This window comes from Pteropus medius, unplaced genomic scaffold (genome assembly GCF_902729225.1).
Source record: "Pteropus medius unplaced genomic scaffold, Ma_sr-lr_union100, whole genome shotgun sequence".
NCBI lineage: Eukaryota > Metazoa > Chordata > Mammalia > Chiroptera > Pteropodidae > Pteropus > Pteropus medius.
The window spans coordinates 422805-445422 of NW_024340849.1; the positions used below are offsets into that span (position 1 = coordinate 422805).

At 61.6% G+C, this 22618-nt stretch overlaps 1 protein-coding gene and 1 non-coding gene across 5 annotated transcripts in view; both read right to left on the reverse strand.

Moving 5' to 3' along the window:
• NFATC1 (nuclear factor of activated T cells 1) overlaps positions 1-22618 on the reverse strand; it is a 96662-nt gene that overhangs the window by 58139 nt on the left and 15905 nt on the right. For all 4 annotated transcript variants that reach the window (XM_039839291.1, XM_039839311.1, XM_039839321.1 and 1 more), the window contains exons 3-4: positions 13434-13593; positions 676-878 (exon numbers count right to left, since the gene is read on the reverse strand). In XM_039839291.1, the coding sequence (XP_039695225.1) occupies positions 676-878; positions 13434-13593 (363 nt within the window). The remainder of the gene's footprint in view (positions 1-675; positions 879-13433; positions 13594-22618) is intronic.
• On the reverse strand, positions 16380-16498 carry LOC120589955 (5S ribosomal RNA). Its single transcript, XR_005649592.1, has one exon. It is a non-coding gene; the product is annotated as a 5S ribosomal RNA (ribosomal RNA).

A 22618-nucleotide genomic window follows, 5' to 3' on the forward strand; every position in this document is an offset into this window, starting at 1 on the left:
ACTGACCACCAGTGCCACTGAGCGCTCTGAACAGCGGACCATGTCATTCTCTGTGTCTCTTCCCCGAGGGCCCTAGCAGGACGTAAATCCTCTGGACAACCCTGTTCTCTTTCTCTGCTGTGCCCACAGCTCAGGAGTGGAGTGCAGGGCACGTGACAGTCCTCTATCAGCAGGACTCAGTGACGCCATGGACACCGGCCCTGCTCACATGCGAGAAGATTCAGCTCATCAATGAGCTCACCCCTAGACCAGCGAGTCGGGCCGAGGGTGCACTTCAGGGCTGGTCACATCTGCCCCGTCCCAGGCTCAGGAACAATACCTCCCAGCCACACTGTTCCCGTCCATCGTCTGATGTGTGTGTTTTAACTGCTCCCCTAACTCGCACTGTCGTGTTCGGCACTCCCGGTGTCGTGCTTGGGAGCTGGACGCTGGCCTGGGGAGGTCCTGCCAGCTATGGGACTGCGCGTTTGCACGGCAACGTGCTCAGTGGCTGAAGCCCCAGAAAGAAGATGCCTGCCCCACTGCCGTAGACACCTGTGAGGGTGATTTACGCGTTAAGCCGAGGCCCCTGGGCGGCTGCGCTGCGGGGACGTGGGGGCAACTATGAATGGGGAGAACGCGCGGCCGCAGCCCCAGCCCGGGCGCCCCGAGGCCGCGGGGCCGGCAGTGGCTTACATGGCACGCATGTTGTTTTCCGGCAGAAGCGGGATTTCCAGGACCTTGGTGTTGGAGAGGATGGCCTCGTGGCTGGTGGTGGACACGGTCTTCCCCGTGATGCGGTGCACCTGGTAGAAGGCGTGTGGCCTCAGCAGGCGGTCGTCCGCCGTCCCGATGAACAGCTGCAGCGTCAGCGGCTCGTTCTCCACGTAGCCGTGGAGCTGGCGGGAGAACAAACCCACTCAGCACCCTGTGCAAACGCTCGCGATCAATTACAGTTTCATGAGCAGAGACCAATTCAAAAGGCACAGTCGCGACAGGTGCTAAGTGTTAGTCCCCTCCCGGCCCTTCTGTTTCCCCGCAGCACAATCAAAGGAGCTGCCTGCAAAAGGCCTGTTCCACGACGGCCTGCAGCTCTGGGGGACCGGTCAGCTTCGCACACTCCTGCTGCCCACGATCGCACACACGCACTTGCACATGTGTGCACATACATATGTACCAACTTGCACACGTGTGCACACGTGCACAGGAGCACACACCACACACATATGCATATACATGTGTAATGACTTGCACCTGTGTGCATGCATGCTTAGGCGCACACACACACTCGCACAAGCACGCACACTAGCTACACTGCCAGGCCCACCACCATGACCAGCATCCAGGACGACGACGGTGATGACACTCGTGGCCGTGCTCTGCAGGTCGAGCCCCCTGAGACAGCAGAGGGGGGAGCCCTGACCCCTGGTGGCAGAGCAGTCTCTCCCAGCCGGTGGCTGCCTGTCTTCAACCCCACCCTCTGCATCCACCTGGGCGAGTGTGCACTGTGTGGCTGGCGTGTAGCTGGTGGCCCTGTCAGAAAGCTGGCACAACACTGAGACCACGCCGTCTGCCGAACCGCCCCCACCCCAGGTAGGTTCTGTGCACCCAACAGGACAGGGCCTGGGCCCCTCATCCAGTACGGTCCTGACCCACTAACGGGCATGGGAACACAACTGGCCCTTTCTGCCTGGCTTGGGCCGCCCACTTCAAAGGCCGATGGCAGCTAAATGCCGCCTGGGTGCCCACCAGCTTGCGCCCCAGACCTGCTGCAGAAAGCTCCTGGGAGTTAGGTCTGTGGCCGTCGGTGACCAGTGTCACACAACACAAGCCTGCACACTGGCCATGGACGCCACAGCCCTGCCCCTGCCCCTGTGTCCCAGGCCATGCTGCCTGGCACCGCAGACCGACACCCGTGGGCTGAGAACCGGAGCCGGGGGGTGGGCAGTGGGCCCCAGGCACGCCCCGACCTGTCTGGACCCTTCTCTGCGTCACGCCGCGGGGCCTCCCTCGGCGACAGGTCCTCCTTACTGCGGTCTGTTTTTACCTTTAACAGGATAGTCTGGATCCCCATGGGGACACCACTTCCAAGGGGCAAACACCGCTGGGAGCAGCTCGGGGAGGGTCCTGGGACCACCCGGCAAAGGGCTCGCAGTGCCCACCACGGAGGCTCAGCGAGTGCTGCTCCACTCCTCCCCACACCTGGACTCAGACACCTGGACTCAGTCTTCTTGCTCGACTGACTTTAGCAGCTTTGACAGCAGGTAACTGTGACATGTGACATTCTGAGAAGCCAAACTGTCCTCTTGAAGCTTAGTGATAGTCACGTGACAATGTTATCCACACTTCCAAATGCACAGCGAAGCCAGGACCACCTGTCCAGGCCATGTGGCCAGCAGACAACTAGGAGCCCCCAGGTCAGCAGATCACTGCCCTGTCACCACACAGGGCTCTCAGGGGACAGAGAGGAGGGGGGACAAGCAGAAGCTACAGAGAACCTGCCCTACAGCATAGATGTTCACTGGTCTGTCCACAGCCACACTCACACACATACACCCGTGCACATTCATGTACCCACACACCCCCGCATGCTCAGCATGCACACATGCACACCTACGCACTCACACACATACACCCGTGCAGACTCATGCACCTGCACACACAGCATGCACACATGCACACTCACGCACACACACTCATAGCCCTCTGCACCCTCGGGAGCTGCTTTGGTGGGGACAGTCGGGTGTCCTAGTTTAACTCTTTTTGTCTGTGACGCAGTATGAGCATCTTTCAGGTGAATCTTCCACATTAAAGTAGCAGAGCTTTTGTCCCGGTGCTCTGGTCCCCAGTACCTTGGACTATGGGCGAGTGTGAGGCTTTTGCTCGCAGAGGGAGCTCGTCTCAGGCCTGCATGGCGACCTGGGGACAGCAGGGCTGAGGGATGGCTGGTGGTTGGCATGGGTGTGGGGCACCTCTCCCTTGCCTGCTCCATCCTCTTGCCATGCTCCTGGTCTGTGGTGCATGTAAAGGCCAAGGTCTTGACAGAGAACCTGCCAGGAGCCAGCCCGGCACCCAACACCTCCCGCAGACGCCTCCTGTGCAGGAGGGATGTGTCTGTCCTGTGTGGACAGAACATCTTTCTCTCTCACAAACACTTGGACGTCTCCACACAAACAGGACCAGTCCGGACAGAGACTGAGGCCCGGTCCGTGCTGGGAGCAAGATGCCAGTCTCTGGCCGATTAACGAACTTACTAGGAAAAGTAACTCCCTACTAGGCGCAAACCTACGTTTTTAAAACACGAAATGTGAAAATAAAGCCAGAGATTGATTAAGAGACAAAGTTTGTCACTCGGTGTTTCAGTTGTGAAATTTAATGCAAACACATATAAATGAGTTTTTAACCGAAACCTCCTTTTTAGGGGCTACGGCATGTTCCACAGTGTCAGGAGGCAGCTCCGTCTAGGGACAGAGGATTTGAAAATGACAATTTAAAATTCCCCCGGGACTTAGCTGTGGCACTTAACTGATGGTATGTAGAATGCAACGGATTCTGGGTATAACTTTATCTTTTTAAAAACATGCCATTTCCGTGAAAACGGGAATACTTAAGGTTTAACCTGGGAGGTGAACATCTATTATTTAAAACATTAAGTTCATTTTAAGAAAAGTAATTTAAATACTTCACGTGTTCCACTGTATGGTTTTCTGCCTCTGGCACATTATAGTGTCTGTCAAAACAATATTTATAAAATTACCTGTCATAACGATGACCTCTCCTTGCTAAACAAATGCATTGTTTCCATTTCGAAGCACAGGAGCTACTGACTTTCCCACCTAAAAACGTTTTTAGCTCCTGTGCTTACCTCAGCGCTCACACGACAAGATGGCGGGCGAGGGGAGCGGCCCAGCCGAGTGTATTCAGTGCTGACATCCACGCGCGCGCGCGCACACACACACGCACACACGCACATTTACACACACACACGCACACTCACGGCGGGGGGGGGCGGGGGGCAGCGGTTAAGAACAAAAAAAAGCAGCATAATTGGGGGGGGAGTTAGCTGTTGCTTTCAACTAGCCATTTTGAGCTGCTTTGCACAACAATTAAGGAAGGAAATCCTCACAGTGTCGGTTTAAAGGGAAATTGTGCATTTCACGCAGATGTAAAATTTGCGCCTTTGCACACTGCCCGGAGGAACTAACTATGCAGGGAGGAAAACTCCAGTTCACAAAGCGGTTTCCTTTTTTTACCCAAATGTTCCCTGCACTGGATTAATTTAAGAGGCTGTTTGTGTTGAATGACATTGTCGCCTCACACGCCCAGTCCCCTAATCCTCGCTGCAGCTGCTGGGAGGCCCGGCCCTCATGGTGAAGGCTGCACAGCCGGCGGTGGTCAGGGGACAGGTCCCAGGTGAATGAGGGCCAGAGATGGCTCCTCCTCCATGTTCTCCCCCAAACGACGAAAAGGAAAACAGCACAGTCTCTGCTTGACGCTGTCACCCAGTTTGGGAGAGTGGCAGAGGCGACCATGACCACACGTGGGGCAAGTGTCTGTGTGGGGGAGAGGCCTGCTGGTCAGCTGTCATACCACGCATGACATGTGACCATCAGACCACAAGCTGACAACACGGAGTCGTCAAAACACGGATTTGCCCCTCGTTAAGGAGAGCGGAAAAACTAGAGATGAAAGATAAAACAGTAGCATCAAAATGGAGCAGAAGCCACAGAAAAACCCCGGAACCGGTTGCGAACGCAAGTGAGAGGGCCCATGGGCGCCTGCGCCTTCCTCTCCACTCGGCCTCGCTGCCCGGCCCCTCCCAGCCAGCCTCCCGGGCACCTGCTGGGGACAGCACGGGCACAGCCTTACCTGGCCCGAGTGTGGTGTCCACAGGGCGAGTGTGCAGGGGCTGTGGCCTCCGTGGGTCATGGCAGCTCAGGCTCAAGCCACCAGATGAAAGACACTTGGCACCGACTTCCTCATGAGGCTGCGTTGTGTGTACACGTGTGTGCATGCTGCATGCGTGTGTGTGCAACGACCCAATGACAACAGTGAGTTCGCACCATAAGCGTCACTCTAAGTCTGAGAATCCCGGTTGTGGCGACGTTATGTGACTAAGGACAGACCAGGGGTGCAAAGCAAAGCGTGCAGACTCGCCCGGACGCAAACGCCTTCCGGCCAGTCTCCAAACCCGCACCTAGTCCACTCACCCTACCAGCAACAGGGCTGTGAGAAGGAGCGCCCCGCCCACGCCTCCGCTGCCACTGGCCGGTGTGCCCCGCCCACGCCTGCAGTGGCACTCGCGGGTGTGCCCCGTCTGAGGCCCCGTCCCATCGGACCGCCCCGCCCCACACCGCCCCCTGGCGCCCCTGGCGGGCCCGGCGCCCTCAGGCGGCAGAGTCCTGGGCTCTGCTTGTCGTCAGGCCCTGCTGACGGCGTCTTCCCCGCTTCGTGACGGAAACACGGATGGCCGGCGGCGTCCCCGGAGCCCGTCCCGCGCCCGCTCTGCCCGCACAGCGGCTCCTGAGGCCCCCCCACTCCCAGGCCACCTCGTCCTGGCCGCTGGGCTCACCTCACCCCGCGGGCGGCGGGGGTCCCTCCGTCCAAGGTGCGGCGGGAGGCCGGGCACACCGGGGTGACAGAGCCAGGATGACGGATCAACAAGCTCACACAATCAGGTAAAAGTGCGGTGGGGCGTGAGTGTGCCCCAGTCTGTCACCGGCCACCAGTCGAGGGACCCGGTGAGACACGGGCACGAGCAGCGCACGTCTGTGAATGAGTGACCGCACCCCCGCGCCAGGGAGAGCGCTCGGTCCGAGCGGGCCATGCTTCCTCGCCCTCCCCGCATGCCTTCGCCTCGAGCTTTCCCAAGGGGCCCCTGTTCGAGCGAGGGACGCAGAGCACCGGCCGGAAGGAGCGCTGGCCGGGCCCTGTCAGCGGCAGAGGCGCGTCTGAGCACCGCTGGGAGGACAGAGAGCCCGCGCCCGCGCCTCCGGAGAGGCCACGCCCTCCTGGACGCCACGCCCTCCGGAGAGGGCACGCCCCTCCCAGGGCCACACCCCTCGGGGAGACCACGCCCCTCCGTGCAGGCCACACCCCCTGAGAGGAGGCCACGCCCCCTCTCCCAGGAGCGGCCAAGGGCACGGGCTCTCCCACCCTCGGCGGACCACTCAGAGCAGGGCACGGCGGACCCAAAGACATAGTCCAAGGAGCTAGTACTCGAGGACAGCACGGGGCACGGCGGGGGGTGGGAGGGTCACACAGCTGGACACAGCAGCGTCCAAAGAAAAGAAAGCCACATCAGCTGTGGGTCAGTGTTTGCACGGAAATCTTAGCGTTTCTAATGAAAAACAAGCTGAGGAAAAAATAACCTAGAAATGGAGTGAAGTCTTAAACTCTCACATATCCAGGGAAGGTCGAACAAACTACAGCAGAAAACGCAGCTGGGAGGGACCGGCCCTGGAGCAAACTGCAAACCTCTGACACACGTGAGCGGTGTCCCGGGAGGCTCCGCCACACAACGAGGCAGGCGAGGCGTGCACTGGTGTCTGTCCTACGCCAGCACCAGCCCGGCTGGAGCCACCTCACTCCCCACAGGCCAGCAGGCACGCCAGAGGCCTTGGGGATGCGTCGAGAGCTCCCACAAGCTTGCGGGACTCCGCTGCAGGGGAGAGGCCCCCGGAACCCAGCCCGAGGTGGCACCCTGTCACAGAGGTCATCCCACCCACCGCCCGCCCAGCTCATATGAGGGCCTTTGAAACGAGCGACCACAGCGGGCGGAGGGCGTACGCCACGTGGCCTAGGCCGGCACTGGCAGGAGCAGAAGGCAAAGTACGTCCACGTCACCTCTGCCTGCTCCCTCCACCAGGGTCAGGGGTCATCACCGTACTCCCGAACTTGGTCCTCAGACAGCCTTGGAGGCCTGGCTGTGAGACCAGTCAACCTGACTGAACTAGCTGCGAGCTGAGGGACTGGCGGGCCCCAGCCCGAGTGTACAGGGGGTGGACAGCAGTGAGCCTTGTGGAGGCCAAGCTGGCCCTGGGTGTTTGCCATCAGTGACCCACGGGGTGGCCGAGGGCAGGGCCTTGGCACAAAGCAGAAGAAGGTATTGGGCCCGGACACCGCACAAGGATTCCCTGCGTGGGCACGCGGGCCATGCCGGCCAGATGCTTGACTCCACACAAGGGGACATCGGCTTGCCATCTGGTCACCCTCCCTGGCACTGCATGATGCTAGAGGGATGGCCGCCCACACGGCCCGTCAAGGAGCGATTGTGTGTCCCGCCTCGGCACGGCCGAACCCACGGCAGGGCCAAGCTGGCCATCTATGCTGATGCAGAGCAAAGTGCTGGGCAAACAGACAAGAGCCCAGTGTTCTCATGGAGGAGAGGTGGGCCAGTGGCCAGCCCCCATGGGAGACCAGGCCCACCCGGCCCCGGAGCAGGTGCACAAGTGTTCGTGGTGCCCCAGCCCACAGGTGGGCCTGGGCAAGGCCACTCGGAGACAGTTCCCTGACAGCAATCCCGGAGGTGATGTCCCTCCCACCCAGAGCCTTCTCTCTCAAATAGAGCAGTCTCCAAAAATACACAGAAGACAAATGAAAACCAGGGGCATTTAGATGACGGTCGCCACCCAGTGGCCCATTGTCCTGTCTTATGACGGTGATGACCACTGTCACAGTCGGCCAGCAAAATCGCCCGGGCACTGTGGCCCGCCCTGAGATGCCTGAGCAGTACTGGGCAGTGTCCAGCTCCCCCACAGGGCTCTCGGGCTGTGCCGGACAGAGGACAATAGTTGGCAACTCCTCACTCCTCAGAAAAGCTGACGACTCATTTCAGGAGGTGCTGAGCAAGCGGCCACTGCACTTTTGGGGGTTCCACTTGCATCAGCGGGACCCACAGAAAAGCAGCGAGCCTGATGGCAGCAACACATGCCCCTCGGGCAGCAGGTGCGGAGGGCGTGATGGCATCTACACCAGCACGAAATCCCCAGGCTCGCGGCCTTGGCGGCCAGGGAAGTGGTCGACCATCCGCCTGGATGCTGCGCAAGCGCAGAGGGCAGGTGTCCAGCTGCCGAGGCCGCCCATGAAAACTTCATCTGGGGCTCATGCAGGTCGGTAGCGTGGGGAGGGGGGGTCTGGTTTGGGGCCAGGCCTGTGTTTTAATCCCCACCGCGGAGCTGCTGTGTCTGAGATTCTTGGACACTCGGCTTCTGGTTGGGCCACCAAATAACAATGTGTTCCAGCAACGTCTGTTTCTCTGGCTTTTGTGAAAACCTGGCTTTCCAGGTCAAAAGTCCTGTCTCGGGTGTAGAAGTAGATGCCTGACTATAACGAATAAATAAGAGAAAGTGAAATGATGCTTTGCGTGAAAGAAAATATGCTCTGGACACTGGATAAACGACAGAGTCCCCGTCTGCCTGTGACACCCAGACATCCCCTGGGCCTGCTCCTTGCGAGACAGCATGCGACCGGCCCCTGCATGCCCCACGTAGCGCAGAAGTGTAACAGCTCGACTGCGAACCGCGATGTTACCGTCTGTAAAGATGAGCTGTCTCCGCACGTTCAGCTCTCAAATGTCTGCGTGGACTGCGGGGCAGAGTTAAGCTCAACGCCAAGCGTCCTGATCAAACAGACTCCTTTGGAACCACGCCGGGCACAAGCTGCCCTGCCCTCCTGCCCGAGGCCGGGACCCGCCCCGGGGCAGCCCGGCCTCCCTGGCCCCCAGTGCCTGGGCCAGAGTGGTCCCTGAGTCCAGCTGAAGACTCAGTTTCTTCATCAGCCAAATGAGGTTACTCTGCTCAGTCATAACTGACCAGAAAACAAATTATAGACCTAAAATGCTGTTTAGGAATTGACTAAGCGTTTGCTTTGCTTCATGTTTCAGCGACCTATTAATTATTCACACAGACCCGGCCTGCTGTGTGACGGGCTCGATGCTATCGAGAAAGTTATTTTGGTGACCTGGTAAACAGAGCCTAATCCTTTGACCTCAGGACCAGAGACCAGCAACGTCCCCAGGTGGCACCTCACAGCCTCACAGGGGTAGGGACACAGGACACCGCAAAAGGACTCTCTGGATGCTCCTGTAGGCACCACTAGTGATGGGGACACACGCAGACAAAGAGGAAGAATGAACTCAGTCTTGCACAGAGGCCGGGGGCAGATGGGCCCCAGGAAGACAGACGAAAACCAAGATGGATGGGGACTCGGGTGATGCCTCCAGCCTCCTGGGGCCTCCATGTTTGCGATGGAAGAGGGTGGTGGCACGGGACTTGTGCTCCTTGGGGACGTGATTCTCAGGTTTATTGGTAAAAACGCCGGATGAGACAAGGCTGCTCATGTGTCCATGCAGGCTGATGACCCCTCCACTCTCTGGTTCCAGAGAAGGTGGCCCGACGGCCCCTCCCCCAGCCACTGCCAGGACCTCAGCGCCAGCCTGCTGCCCCACACTGGGCGGCAGTGAGCCACCTCTTGGCCCCCAGAATGCCCGGCCCCACCCCACCGGGGTGCTGGCCTGTCGCTGGGTCGCGAACAGAGCCTCGGGGTGGTGAGGCTGCCTGAGCTGAGACCCTGTCCTAGGATGCCCAGGAGCGGGGTCGGGTGAGCTGGAAGCTCAGTGGGGAGAGCCAGGATGTAAATGCCGGCTGCTCAGTCCTGTCCCATCTGTCCTGCCAGCCCTACTGAGAGCACAGAGGTGCCATCCGCAGCTCCGTCACGCGACCTGCTGTATCTTGTCCACACCCTCCCCACCCCCACCCGGGCACCCGCCCCACCCCACACCCCCCCAACCATGATTATTTGTCTCCATTACCCATCCACCCCCGTCCCCACACCACCTGGCTCCCCCCCTCACACCCCCAGGACACCCCGTCCCACTGCCAGTCCCACCCCGACACCCCAGTCCCACCCCGTCCTCACAGCCCCCACGACTGGACATCTCAGCACTTCCCCTATGCAGGCACTGGCTTCACGCAGACTCTGGATGTGGAGGGCCGAGCTGCGGGCACGCGGAGATGCACGCTTCCCCTGGCCAGCGCCCCTCGGTCCAGGCCACATGAGTGACTCCTGAGCACTCCATGGGAGGGGCGACTCTGGCCAGCCACACGGGCCAGCTGTGTCCCGCCGCCCGCACAGTGGCCACAGCCGTTTCTGAAGAGGGAGGAGAGGGCACTGGCTGCCGGAGCCACAGGATGCGCTAAAATAACCCAGCTCCGGCAAGGCTCGTGGTTGCCGGCTCTCACGGCAACCGGGCGAGTTTTCCATTTTCGTTTGTTTTATAATTATGTGCAAATTCTATTTTTATCCAATATGTGGTCCTCCGACCAAAAGAGAAAACAAACCCCCCAAATCCCCTCTTTTTAACTGCTGGCCTCGCACTCGCATGGACATAAACTCACTTTGCCACTGCTGGATCAGAGAACTCTAGGTGACTAATTTCTCACAAACGAGCACTCCTGACGGAGTCGGCCTGACATTTTCTGCTGCGAGCACCGGTAGTTTTCGGTTTCAGCTGTGAGGGGGCGGGGAGGGGGCGCGTGTTCTGCTCAAGCCCTTCGCCGGCCTTTCCCATTTTGCTGTCATTTGACTTGGAATCATTTCGGAGGTCACGTTTGTAAGATATTTAAAATTCAGTTTCAAGTGCTGATTTCTCCAAAAGGCCTCGGTTCTCTGTGTGTGGTCTACACGGGTGGCGAACACCACCGAGTGCCCGAGAGATCGGCCGGCAGGAACAGACAGCAGCGCTGTGCGGCCCTGTCACCCCGTGTGCAGGAGCCAGCACCTCACTGGGGGCCCCGGCTGAGTTGGGGGCCACCTCGCCAAACCCCAGGGCTGACCACCCTCCTCTCGCTCGGCCCCGCCTGGACGGTCCTCGGCCACACGTGCAGACGGCCGGCCACCGTGAGCAGCACGTCGCATTCCAAGGACGAACGGTGACACACGTGCGCCCACACCCCGCCCCCTCGGGGCCAGCGCCCCCGGTGACAGGTGACAGGATCGCGAGGGGGCGCGGCCACCGTTTCTCTGCTGCCTCATTTTCATTTCTCCTCCCGGCCCCTCCGCTGTGCCGTCCCTTCCGCCGCACGCCTCGCGCTCTCGTTCCGTGCAGACCTCAGCAGGGAGGGACCGCAGCGCCTGTGGTGACCGGCTGAACGCAGGCGCCGCCTGACCTGCCCCCGCCCGGGAAGGCGGCGGCTAAAATGCCAGCGGCCGCAGTGCCGCGCCGAGCAGCTCGCCAAGCAGGTAGTAATTAGCACCAAGCGCACAGCCACAAAACCCGCCGTCCCCGAGCCCGGCCGAGGGCCGCCCTCCCAGCACCTTCCCTGTCGTGCTGGCTCTCGCCTGGGCGGACGGCCATTTGCCTCCGTGCCCTCCGTCCCTCGCAAGCTTTTTATTTACCTAGATGGAATAAAATTAATAAAACTACGATGCCCTGCTGGGCACCTTTTCCGCTTGCATCGTTCCCTGGATGGCAGGGTGGGGCACCCAGTCTGTGGGGGGTGCAGATTGGGGAGAAGCACCCTTTGTCAACACTGCACGGCCTGCAGCTCTGGGCGGGGCCAAACTCACCCCCATCGTGGCTGTCACGTCAGGGTCCAGGGCACGTACGGCTTATTAGCTAACATGTGACCAAAGGGACCTCTGACGCCCGCCAAACAGCCCGTCTGGGAGTTCACAGTGCAGCTGGAGAAGGGTGGCGACACTGTGTCCCTGCTGTGGTGCCCACAGCTCCCTTCCTGCTAGCCATGACCGCGGTGACTCCGGGTAAGTGGTGTCCCCAGAGCGCTGTGAGGCGGGGCCATCCCCAGGCGGCTCCCTGCGTGGTGTGTGCCTGTCGGCCTCCCCCGCGTGAGCCCGCACGGGCTGCCCTGGGCCTGACGCCTCGGGTGGGCCCTCCACGGGGATGGACCACTGGGCCACCAGGCCCCAGCTCCGCCTGGCACAGCCTCGTGTGTCGTGCGGCCCTGTGAGGCCGGGCGGGAGCCACAGTCTGACAACCTCGGTTTTACAGAGGGAGGCGGAATGGATCAAGTCAACCACTGAAGACGTCCAGATCAAAGGCTGGTCCGCGGGGACGGGACGCGCTGTGGCAGACCTATGGTGGTGGCCGAGGAATCTCGGTCAGCTGTGCTGACCCACTGTTAGGCCACATGCAAGAGGCTGAGCAGCCGATCTCGGCCTCGGCGACTTCAGAATGCAGCCCAGGAGGCAATGGTTCAGGGCAGGGGTCCGGGAACAGGACAGAGGTCTGGGGACAGGGCAGGGGTCCGGGAACAGGGCCAGTCCCGAGGGAGAGTCCCAGGGCTCTGCCGCGGGCCAGGCACACACTCCCCCGCCCCCCACCTGACCCATATGCTGGCAGGACCGGACATTTCTGAGCAGGGCAGGGCAGGGCAGGGCTCGGCTGGACAGGGCAGGGAGGCCGTGCGCCCCTGTTTTGCTGGGCTCTGCCCATGACCGAGGGTCACAAAGGGCCTGCAGCCTGCGGGACGGCACCAGGCCACTCCCAGAAATACCCGTAGCCCCAGACCCCTGGACTTCAATCTTCACCTGGCCCTGACCACCACACTGGACACTCCTGTGCACACTGCCTGTCTCTCCCTGTGTGGGGGCGTGGTCACGAGGAGACCTGTGTCCCCCACTGGTACATCCCATGTGTGGGGTACACGCGCAGGGTGGACGTGGGCGCCACGGCCGGGCTGAAACCTATGGCCAGGCCACTGGGAGCAGAGTTCAGCCCCCTCTCAGCAGACACGGGTTTCTCTCCTCGGTTCGGATAAAGCTCTTCCCGCGAATTTGTTACAAGGAAGCTCCTCAAAGTAAGCACTTCTGTCTCCAGGTTACACTCATTTCCGTTTACGTTTCCCATACCAACGAACCTCAAGAACCAAATAGCGCGCAGGGCGCCCCAGCCCCCTGCCCGCCAGCCCCTCGCGGGAAGGGGGGCGGGTCCTCACTGCCCCCGGCTCTCCTGGCCAAGCCACTCTCCTCGACCTCAGTTTCCCTCCCTGCTACTTTTCCGTGTCAGAGCCGCTGGCACAGGTAGACAGTGTCCATCCAGATGAAGAGCAGCAGGGCTGGCGGCTGAAGTCACTCAGTGACGCACCACAAGCCACGCCACCTGTCAGCAACGCCGCCCACTCCGTCCCCCCCGGCGGACAGGCTACCCGTCCGGCCCCGGGCCAGGTTTTGCGTCCCCGAAGCGCAGCTTCGCTGTAGAGGGGTTCCCATTTCCACACAGCCGAGGTTCGGTGACTGTAGCTGACAGATAAGCTGTGGTAACAGGGGCCTACGATGTCCCCTCTGGCCACCGAACACACCGAGGGCAGAGGCGGGGGCGTGCCTGAGTGTGCGGAGCCGCCGCCAGACCAGCCGTGATGCGGGACACGCTCGGAAGGGGGCGGCCGGGCGGCACCGTCGGGCGTCCCCACCAAGCTGCCCGGCCGATGCGCTACCTGCACGCTGGGGTGTCCTCCGGCTGACGCCTTCACGGCCCCCCGGCTGCCCTCCGTCTCGTAGTGGGCTCGGTGGTGCGACTTCGGCTGCACCTCGATCCTCAGCTCATAGGGTCCCGAGTGCGACGGTAGCTGCCAGTCCAGAGCAGGCAGGGTCGGGCTGGAAGGAGGCAGAGCGTTAGACGTGAGCGCAGGCCACCCAACGCCTGCGCCCCCACTGCGAGGGCCGGTCTTGCCGGGAGCGACTCGGAAGTCTCCAGAGCCGGCGTCTATGTGACCGCGTGCGGCTAGGGCCTGGCCATCTCCGCGATGTGGCCGAGGGAGACACTTTCCACACGCGCCTTACACGGCAGGCCCCCATCAATTACGTAACCTCCATAAGATTGAGGCAGGGTGCAGCACTAATCAAAGATCTTTCTGGAATCACGGAGGGTCGTGCCAGGTCTGAGACCTCGCAAGCCTGATTCTCCCTCCCCCACACCACCCTCTGGGGCTGGTGGCCCCCAAACCCCATGACTCGTGCAGACCAACGGGACAGCCTGCCCAGTGGGGACCGAGGGAACAGCTGTGCAGCCAGGAGGGTTCTCTGCGAGCTTGTTTGTTACTTAATGTCACCCAGAGGTGACACTAAGTTTTGGCACTGGCGGGGGGTAAGGGCGAGAGCGTGGCGCGTGTCCCCAGAACCCAGGGCACTGCATGTAGACACAACAGCCCATTCTGTAGGTGAGGGACTGGGCTTTGCAAGGTGGGCCAGGTGCCCGAAGCCAGGTCTGCACGACCCCAAGGGCCCCTCCTACCCCCGCAGGACGTGCTGTGGGGTCCCGACAGAAAAGAGCCATACTGCCCGTGCCGACCCCTGGTGAGCCAGCAGCTGCACGCACTTCCCCTCGGCAAACCCGAGACGTGTAAGCGCGAGGAGGCTGTGCCCCAGTCAGAACCTCCAGATCATAATGGGACCCCCACAGATACGGGCCAGCAGCCAGTGGCTGGAGGGCCCGGCCGTGGGAGTGGGGCCAAGGACAGCCTCTCAGCACAGGGACGGCTCCCACGTGGGGGGCTCATGGGGGACAGTCTCCCACAGCCCTCAGCCCTCTGCTCTGAAAGCGGTCCTATGTAGGGCCACCTCAAGCCCGGGGCCTCCCTCCCTCCCTCCGTGCCTCTGCCTGGTGGCTTCGCTTAAAGCCCTCCATGCTGGGGGTCCCCAACCCCCAGGCTGCAGGCCGGTCCCGGTCCCTGGCCTGTCAGGAATGGGCCACCGAGCAGGAGGGGAGTGGTGGGCTAATGAGTGAAGCTTCATCTGTGTTTCAGCCGCTCCCCAGCACCAGTATCACTGCCTCAGCTCCGCCTCAGATCAGCAGGCACTAGATTCTCATGGGACCACCAGTCCCTGGGGCCAAAAAGATTGGCGACCACTGCTCTTTGCCACCAACCTACGACCCAGCAGACATGAGCGTGATGGAGGAGGACGCCCCTCAGAGTCCACATGACGCCAGTGGCCACCATGCTTCTCACCCAGCACAACCTCTGTCACCACTAGAGAAGTTCAACCCTATAACTTGAGCAATAAATGTGGAACAAACACGCCCGAGCCTGAGAATGAGAAAATGCGAAGTCGCGGGGCTGGGCATGTGTGCCAGCCACCGTCAGATGCAGTGCCACCTCTGAGCGACATGACACAGCAGCCGGGCGAGAGCTCCTGACCAGAGAAGCGCCATGATGCGTGTGGCAGCCTCACGGGCTGAGGCCGGCAGAGGCATTTCCTGCCTGAGGTTAGCAGCGTCACTGCTCTGTTTCCGGCAACTCTGCCAGGAGGAAGGAGCGGCCGCTGCCCGCTGGGCCGCCCACAGGGGCCGGGGCGGGGGACGGGGCCGCCGGGCCGACACGTGACCACCACTTCATGGAGCCCGCCCCGGCCCCCAGACAGATGGCACCAGCAAGTGCCGCCAAGACCCCAAGATCCCGAGACCCTGCTGCCAGTGGCCGGGCCTCTGTCGACAGCACCCACTGTGCTACCCTTCGTTACACGCAAACTGACTAATAAGACATCTTTCACTACAAACAGAAAAAGAAGCAAATAAAAAGTTAGGTCCCTCAGACTCCCAGGAAAAAGAAGCAAAAAAAAAAAAGAAAGAAAGACAGAGAGAGAGAGAGAGAGAGAGAGAGAGAGGAGAGGAGGAGTGAGGGAGGGAGGAGGAAGAGAGAGAGAGAGGAGAGAGGAGAGAGAGTGAGTGGAGGAGGGAGGGAGGGAGGAAGAGAGAGAGAGAGGAGAGAGAGAGAGAGAGGAGAGAGAGAGAGAGGAGAGAGAGGGGAGAGATGGAGCGGAGGAAAACCCTGCCCCTCAGCTCAGGACAGAAGGGCGCCCTGCACCCAAATGTCACAGGGTAAATCGTGGGACAATCTGCTCGTGAATCCTTGGTGGAGTCAGCGACACACGGTGCATAGCTGAAAGTCAGAATGGCTCACAAAATAAATATTATAACATAAACAATTAAAATTATGGTCTGGGGCTGGAAATTTTCAGCACGAATTTCCAAGGTCCACGGCAAGTGCAAATTTGTCTGATTCAGAGAAAGGGCCTAGGCCTGGAGGAGAGTGGCCAGACACAGCTGCCCTCTTCCTGCCCTGGTCCCCACCCACCTGCAGGGTCCCTGCCTCAGCCGCATCACCCGCTCCACCGGCAGAATACAATAGACGATCCCACGCCTCAAACTCACCTTCCGCTCAACTCACTTTTTAAAAAGTCGCACTCAATGCAACTAGGAAAACAGGTGGCTGAGTTCGCATCTAAGGCCCCCCGGATCTGCACAAACAGAAGCTACGCTGTTGTCTACTTACCCACAGGGTGTGCGTCTCAAATCGCCCAGAGGAATGACGTCTGGGATTCGGTGTGCGTCTGAAAGCGTTTTTATATAAAAAGGTGTATATCTTTTTTGTTTGTTTGTTCTACGCCTACAGCACCTGGTCTTCCTAGGTGGTCTCCCATCCAAGTACTAACCAGGCCTGACCCTGCTTAGCTTCCGAGATCAGACGGGATCGGGCGTGTTCAGGGTGGCGTGGCCGTAGACTGAAAGGTGTATCTCTTAACGAAATAAAATATGTAACATGATACTCTGGCTTTTTCACAGTTTAACGATCACGTTTTCAGTGCCTCAGTGTGTTGGTCAGGGACGGTTTCATCACAGCCTCACACTGTCCCATGAGAACTGGTCAGCACTCTCCCCACTGGCTTCCGCGTGTCCCCAGCTCACTGCTCTTATCAATACCGAAGACGCGCAAGTCCAGGCTGGCGGTCCTGGCTGCCTTTCCGCTTGTTCCCTTGGCACAGGTCACAGTCTCATCAAAGAGCGTGAACATCTGATGCTCAGGACACACCTCCAGACGCCCCAGGTGCTCACGGGGCTGTCTGGTGACAGGTGACACTCATGCTGCGCCATAGGCCAGCACCAGGCCAGCTGTGCTGTAACCCTGACCACACCCACTCCGGGGGGCATCTAAGCTGCACTGTCCTGTAACCACGACGACGTGCCAAGAGCATCGCACGTTAACGAGGAGTGTGGGCTCGTGCAAACCTCCAGACCACTGTGTGGCTGGGTTCTCACATGCGTTTTACTGGAATTAGTGTAGCCTCTGGCCCCATCCCGTCAGAGAGCCTGCTCCTTCAGGGCCTGCGAAGGCGGCTCCAGAGTGACGGTCACTGTCCTTACTGAATACCGTCAGCCAGGCGAACGGCGCTCATGACCCCCAGGCATGAGGCGAGACCCAGCGAGTTCGGTCATAAACAGTGGGACGTGGTCTGTGCCCATCACACAATGGGCAGCTTCTGAAACACGGCACAGGGACCACGCACACACAGTCGCGCCCCCGAACGGTCCTGCGGGCGGACGGGAGTCTGTGGCCCAAGGCCGAGCCCGCAGAACCTGGCGACTTCCAGCGGTCCACACGTCGTTCCCGAATCCTTGCAAAGTTCTCGCTTGCGAAGTGAGGGTGCCAATGGGCGCTGAGCCGCGGGAGGGTCCGTCGGGGGCTGAGGAGGGGCTGGGGGGGTGGCCAGCCCGGCACCGGGTTCCGCCCCTCCAGCTCCACAGCTGGGCCACCTGTCGGCTGCAGTGACTGCAGAATGTGTCACCAGTGGGGACTGGGGCTGAAGGGGACATGGATGTCTCTGCAACTTTCCGAATTCTCAAAACAAAAAGGTTTTAGAAGCTTGTCATTGTGCCTGATACACGGGAATCCAGACCATCACCTGCTACCAGATCACCACCTCCCAGACGAGGCTGGCAAGCTGCTGCCACACACAGCCCCGCACCCCACACCAGTCCGCGCTAAGCCTCGCTGTTTCCTTCACGTGACTGTCACCGCCACCCGCCGGGGCACAGGTGGCACCGGGTGGAGGATGGGCACCATGGCCGTGGCCTCCGTGGGCCACCGGGGGCTCGGATGGTCTGTGGTCACACAGCAGCATGGCTCCAGCTTTGCTGTTTGCCAGGGAGTTCGCCAGCCCTGCTGCCCTCGCTGGGGGACGCCGCGTGTCACAGCACAAGTGAAGCGAGTCACCTCTTCGCTCTGCGCTGTGTGTGGATGAGGCCTCCCCGGGCGGAAAAAGATGCCCCCGCACTCCCGGTCTGAATCACCTGCCCCGGGCTGCTGCAGACCGCCCATTTCCCACGAGAAAGCCTCATTGTTTACCGAGCTCTGTGTGTCCTTCACATAGGAAAGCTGTGAAGAGTTTTTCTCAAGCTTCCTTCCAGCACCGAGGCCACCCACACGCTGACCCAAAGCACAGGAGAAATCGGGTTTCCTCGGCCAAGGTCCACGCTGTCGGGCTCGCGGTCAGCCGCTCCCTCCAGCCACTCGGGGACGGGCTTTCTGTCCGTCTGGCCACCACTGACCACCATGTGTCCGAGTCCAGCCCAGGAAGAGTCCGGCCTTTCTGAAGCGTGGAGGGCCCCGCACTTGGCACCTCGTTCCCAGCAGTGACACAGGGGGATGAGGGGGAGGGCGTCCGTTCTCACGGCTGCCCCGTGCAGGCCAGACGCAGACCTTGGCGGTCTCCGAGGGTGGAGCCCAACATCGCCGTTCACAGCGACGCCCCTCTGCCTTTCTGCCACTCAGGGGACCCCAGAAGCGCAGCTGTACTGCTAACCACGGGAGGCCTGGAGACCGTTTCCAGCAGGTTCACACCCAGCTCACGTGGGAGAGAATGAGCGACTGGCAATGCGCCCCGGGCTCGCGGACGGCCCCCTCTCCTCTCAGGCCCTCGGGCAGGCAGTGACCCCACTGGACTAACCAGAGGCACTGTGGGCACCGGCCAGACCCTCAAACCCACCTCTCCATTTAAAACGGAAAACCTCCTTTAGGCCCTGCCATCAGCGACCTCCGAGAGGGACATCGGCGCCTGCCCCCAAGGGACGGGCGGACATGCTACACTTCGCCAAAACACGAAACCACAAGCCCAGAATTCCCACCAATGTGAGAAAAACCCGGGGAGCGCCGGGGACAGGGGCGCAGCCAGGTGACCCCGCAGGGAGGTGCTCTGTGGGGCCGGTGGCGTTTCCCGCACCTTGGTGACTGAGCGGAGGTCCCGCGAGGCCATCGCTGGAGTCAGGGGCCGCGACCCGCCCGCCTCGGAGCTGGAACTTCTCCAGAGACCAGCCACACATGTCCAGAGCAGGGGACCTACGGCTTCCTATTCTTTCTTCTGTGTCTAGAACCTTCTGCGTGCCGCAGCTTCCCCATCTGCAAAATCAGACTGCCCAGGCGCACTGTGTCCCATGGCAAGCAGCCGGCCAGCCCTGTCCAGGACCCTGGGGAGGGGCCCGCGGGCTTCCTGGCCACACGCCCACCCGACAGCCTTGCGGAGCTCCGGGCCCACTGCGGCTGCTCGCGCCTGCGGACAGCGACTCTCAGGAGGGAATGGGGCACTTTCCGTGGTTCAGCACCGTCCGAGGTGTGACCGCGCCACGTGTCACAGTGCTGGGGCGAGTTCTCGGGTCCCAGAAGCTGCCACTTAGATCCACAAGCAGCCTGCACACCAGGCAAAGAACCGACTGTCCACCCAAGGGGCCTCCACACGACAGGCCGGAGGGCGAGGGGCCAGTGGCCAGCACACCTGAGAACCGTGCAGGCCACTGCCCTCCCCCACCCGCCCCTGCCCCGTGTTCCCAGCAAGATGCCCCTCTACAAATGAGCCTGCTCCTCACACAGCTCGCGGTCAGCGCCTGTGGCCAGCCAGGTCTGCAGGTGGCCTCGGGTTTAGGGACACGCTGACACCCATGTGCTCGTGGCACAGAGCCAAGCATAGCCACGTGGGCATCGGTCCTTCCTCGTCTGTGTGCAGTGTCCTCGCTGCAGACGCGGGTCTGTTCCACACCCCACGTGCCGGTGGCACTCGGAGCACGGGCCAGTGTGTATGGGACGGGAACGTCACGCAAGTTGCTGCCTTTGCTGAAAACCAGCTCCACGCCGTGTGCCGGCCCAGCTCCCACAGGCACCTTGGGCACAGGGACAAAACAGCAACCCCGTCACGAACTCAGGACGTTTGTGCTGAGGAACCGGAAGACACGGGCCACCAAGTCCCACCGACTGCGTGGAAGGTCTGGCTCTAATGGGGACAACTGCCGTGTCCTGATTAAATTTTAATCGCCCGGCAAAGGCTCTCTGGTTTCGGGCGGTGGCCCGCAGTTGGCTGCAGGCACATGCACCAGGCGCCATGCGAGCAAGGGGTGCGTGCCACACACTGTCCTCAGAAAGCCCCTCTGCTTCGTCTGTGGCCACTGACGCCTGTGTCCCTGGGCGCGTCCTCCTGGCCCTTTGGAGACCCCCATACTGGAGGCGGGTGAGGCACCCAGGCCCTGGACCGAGACCCACGCATGGCCGCGGCCCGCAGGCATGCGGGCTGGTCAGGCTCGTGGCGGCCCCTCTCTTGGCGTTTGGACCATTATACAGAACCGGCCAAGATTTCAGATCTCGATGGCTACACGTGAGCATCTGAGTGCAACGCCACAAAAGCCACATTCCTTCACCCTGTGCAGAAACGCCTTGGGTTCCTCGCTCTCCTCGTGGAGATGGCCGCAGAATCAGAGCGAAATGGGGCCCACGGGCGCACCCACGCTCGGGCAGGTGCCCCAGCGCGCCCTCTGCCCTCAGCCACCATCGCGGGACACCGCCCGCCCCAGAGCTGGGAGTCAGGACGCGAAGTCCTTCTCATGTGCTGGCCGTGGAGACGGGACAGTGCCCGGCGAGTCTGGGACGTCATGAGCGGGTGCTGACATGGGCACGCAGCCCCGTGCTGCCCTGTGACTCCCGAGTCCCCGTGCAGAAGCCTCTGGAAGGGGCGGGGCTGAGCCGATCCGGGCCTGGCGGGCCTGTCTGCTTCGCATTCTGGCGACGGGGCGCATGTGCTTTCGTTAGGCTCCCGGCGCTCCGGACGCCATCTGCGGCCTCTGTGGCGGGTATCCCACGAGGGCGGAAAATCCACGAGGCCTCTCGGCCGCGGGGCCCAGCGGGCGGGGGCCACTCCGGGCCAGGCACAGGCTCGAGCACTGGCCCCGCATCAGCCGTGGGGCCTGGCCCAGCGGTGCCGCACGCCGGCCTCTGCCCTGGAGCTCTCGTGCTGTGCGGGCTCAAGCTCGTCCTCCCAGAGCGACCCTGGGCGGGCTGGCCGTGACCCCCGAGGAGTGGGGTGCTGGCCGCTTGCTGTCCGCTGAAGGCACTCGTGATCTTACTCCCAACTAGGATAAACTCCGAAATATCTGGGCAACTGACGAAACGCCATCGGGTCGGCAGGACCGTCTGGGGACCTAGAAGCTGCCGCTGCCGCATGGCACAGGAGTTCGGGTCTGAACGAGACCATCAGCGCCACCGCCAAAGCCTGAGACATGGGATCGGCCTGCAGCCGCCCAGGCCGCCGAAGCCGCGGTCCCGACCGACCCTGCCCCCGGGAGAGCCACTCCGCCAAAATCACGCAAACCAAAAAGCCAAGACACACGGGGGTTCAGCTCAACAGGGGTGCCGCCGAAGTCACCGACACCCTCGCCACGATGTCCCGCGTTTCCCAAACCGGTTCCTAAGTCCACACTCCTCGTGCGACTTCGCTGCTCTCGAGGCAAATTCTGAGACGATGCCGGGCGCGGACGGCTGGGGACCGTGAAACTTCCAAAGCTGGGGCTTTCCACGGGCCTGTTCCCCAAGGGAACGAGGTTCACGCTCGGGGGACGGCCTGGGTCTTGCAGGGCACGCCGCCTGTGACCGACGTGCAGTCACACGCATGTGCGCGAGCAAGTGAAGGGACCTCGCCAGCCACCCCCTGAAAGCGCCCGTCGAGAAGCGACAAACACAGGCCAGGCCCTCTGACCCGGCACTGGATGGCCCGCCGCCCGCTCTGCACAGGTGGCCTTGGCCACAGGCGGCGGGCCCGTGGAGGCCGCTGGCACCGTCAGCACCATCGCCCGCAGGAAGAGGCTCAGCGCCTGGCCTGGGCCCTGGAACCTGGATTTCGTCAGGGGGGCTCACACGTCGCCTGAGACCTCACGCCTTTCCTGAGCTTTACGAAAGGAAGCGCCATCTCGTAAACTCTAAATGGGTCTGAACACTAGGACCACGAAACGCTACCAGACACCGCCGTTACGCGCAGAAACACCTTCAACGACAGCAGGACGTGGGCACCGGTGTGTGGCCCCGTGGGCCTGCCAGACACTCGGCACCGCGGTGTGAGCCGTGAGCACTGGGCAGACACCGACGGCCCCAAACGGGAGCAGCAGCAGCCAAGCCCCTCGGGGAAAGGCTCGCACGCACGCGTTCCCGAGGCCCCTCTCCTGCTGGACGGGAGCAGAAGTGCACGGGGCTTGGGCGCTGGGAGCGGAGGGCTCGCTGCCCAAGTTCTCCGGCCCAGACCGTGCAGAGTGCGGCCGACCCGCTGGCCCCCGCGCTGGGCGCGTCCCCGGCCAGGAAGTCTGGCCGCCCTCGCCCGTGGGCAACACTGTGACCCCTCGCTCCCATGAGCCCAGCCGTCCCCGAGCACCAGCCTCCGGCGTCACGTGGAGACGTGTGCCAGGGACCAGGAAACACATTTCGACGTGGACCAGAGCAGCGGGAAAGGTCAGCGTCCCACCCTCGAGGGCAGTCTGCTGCCGTCCACATGCTGCCTTGCGTTAGCCCACAGGAATCTGGGGCGTCACACCTCACCC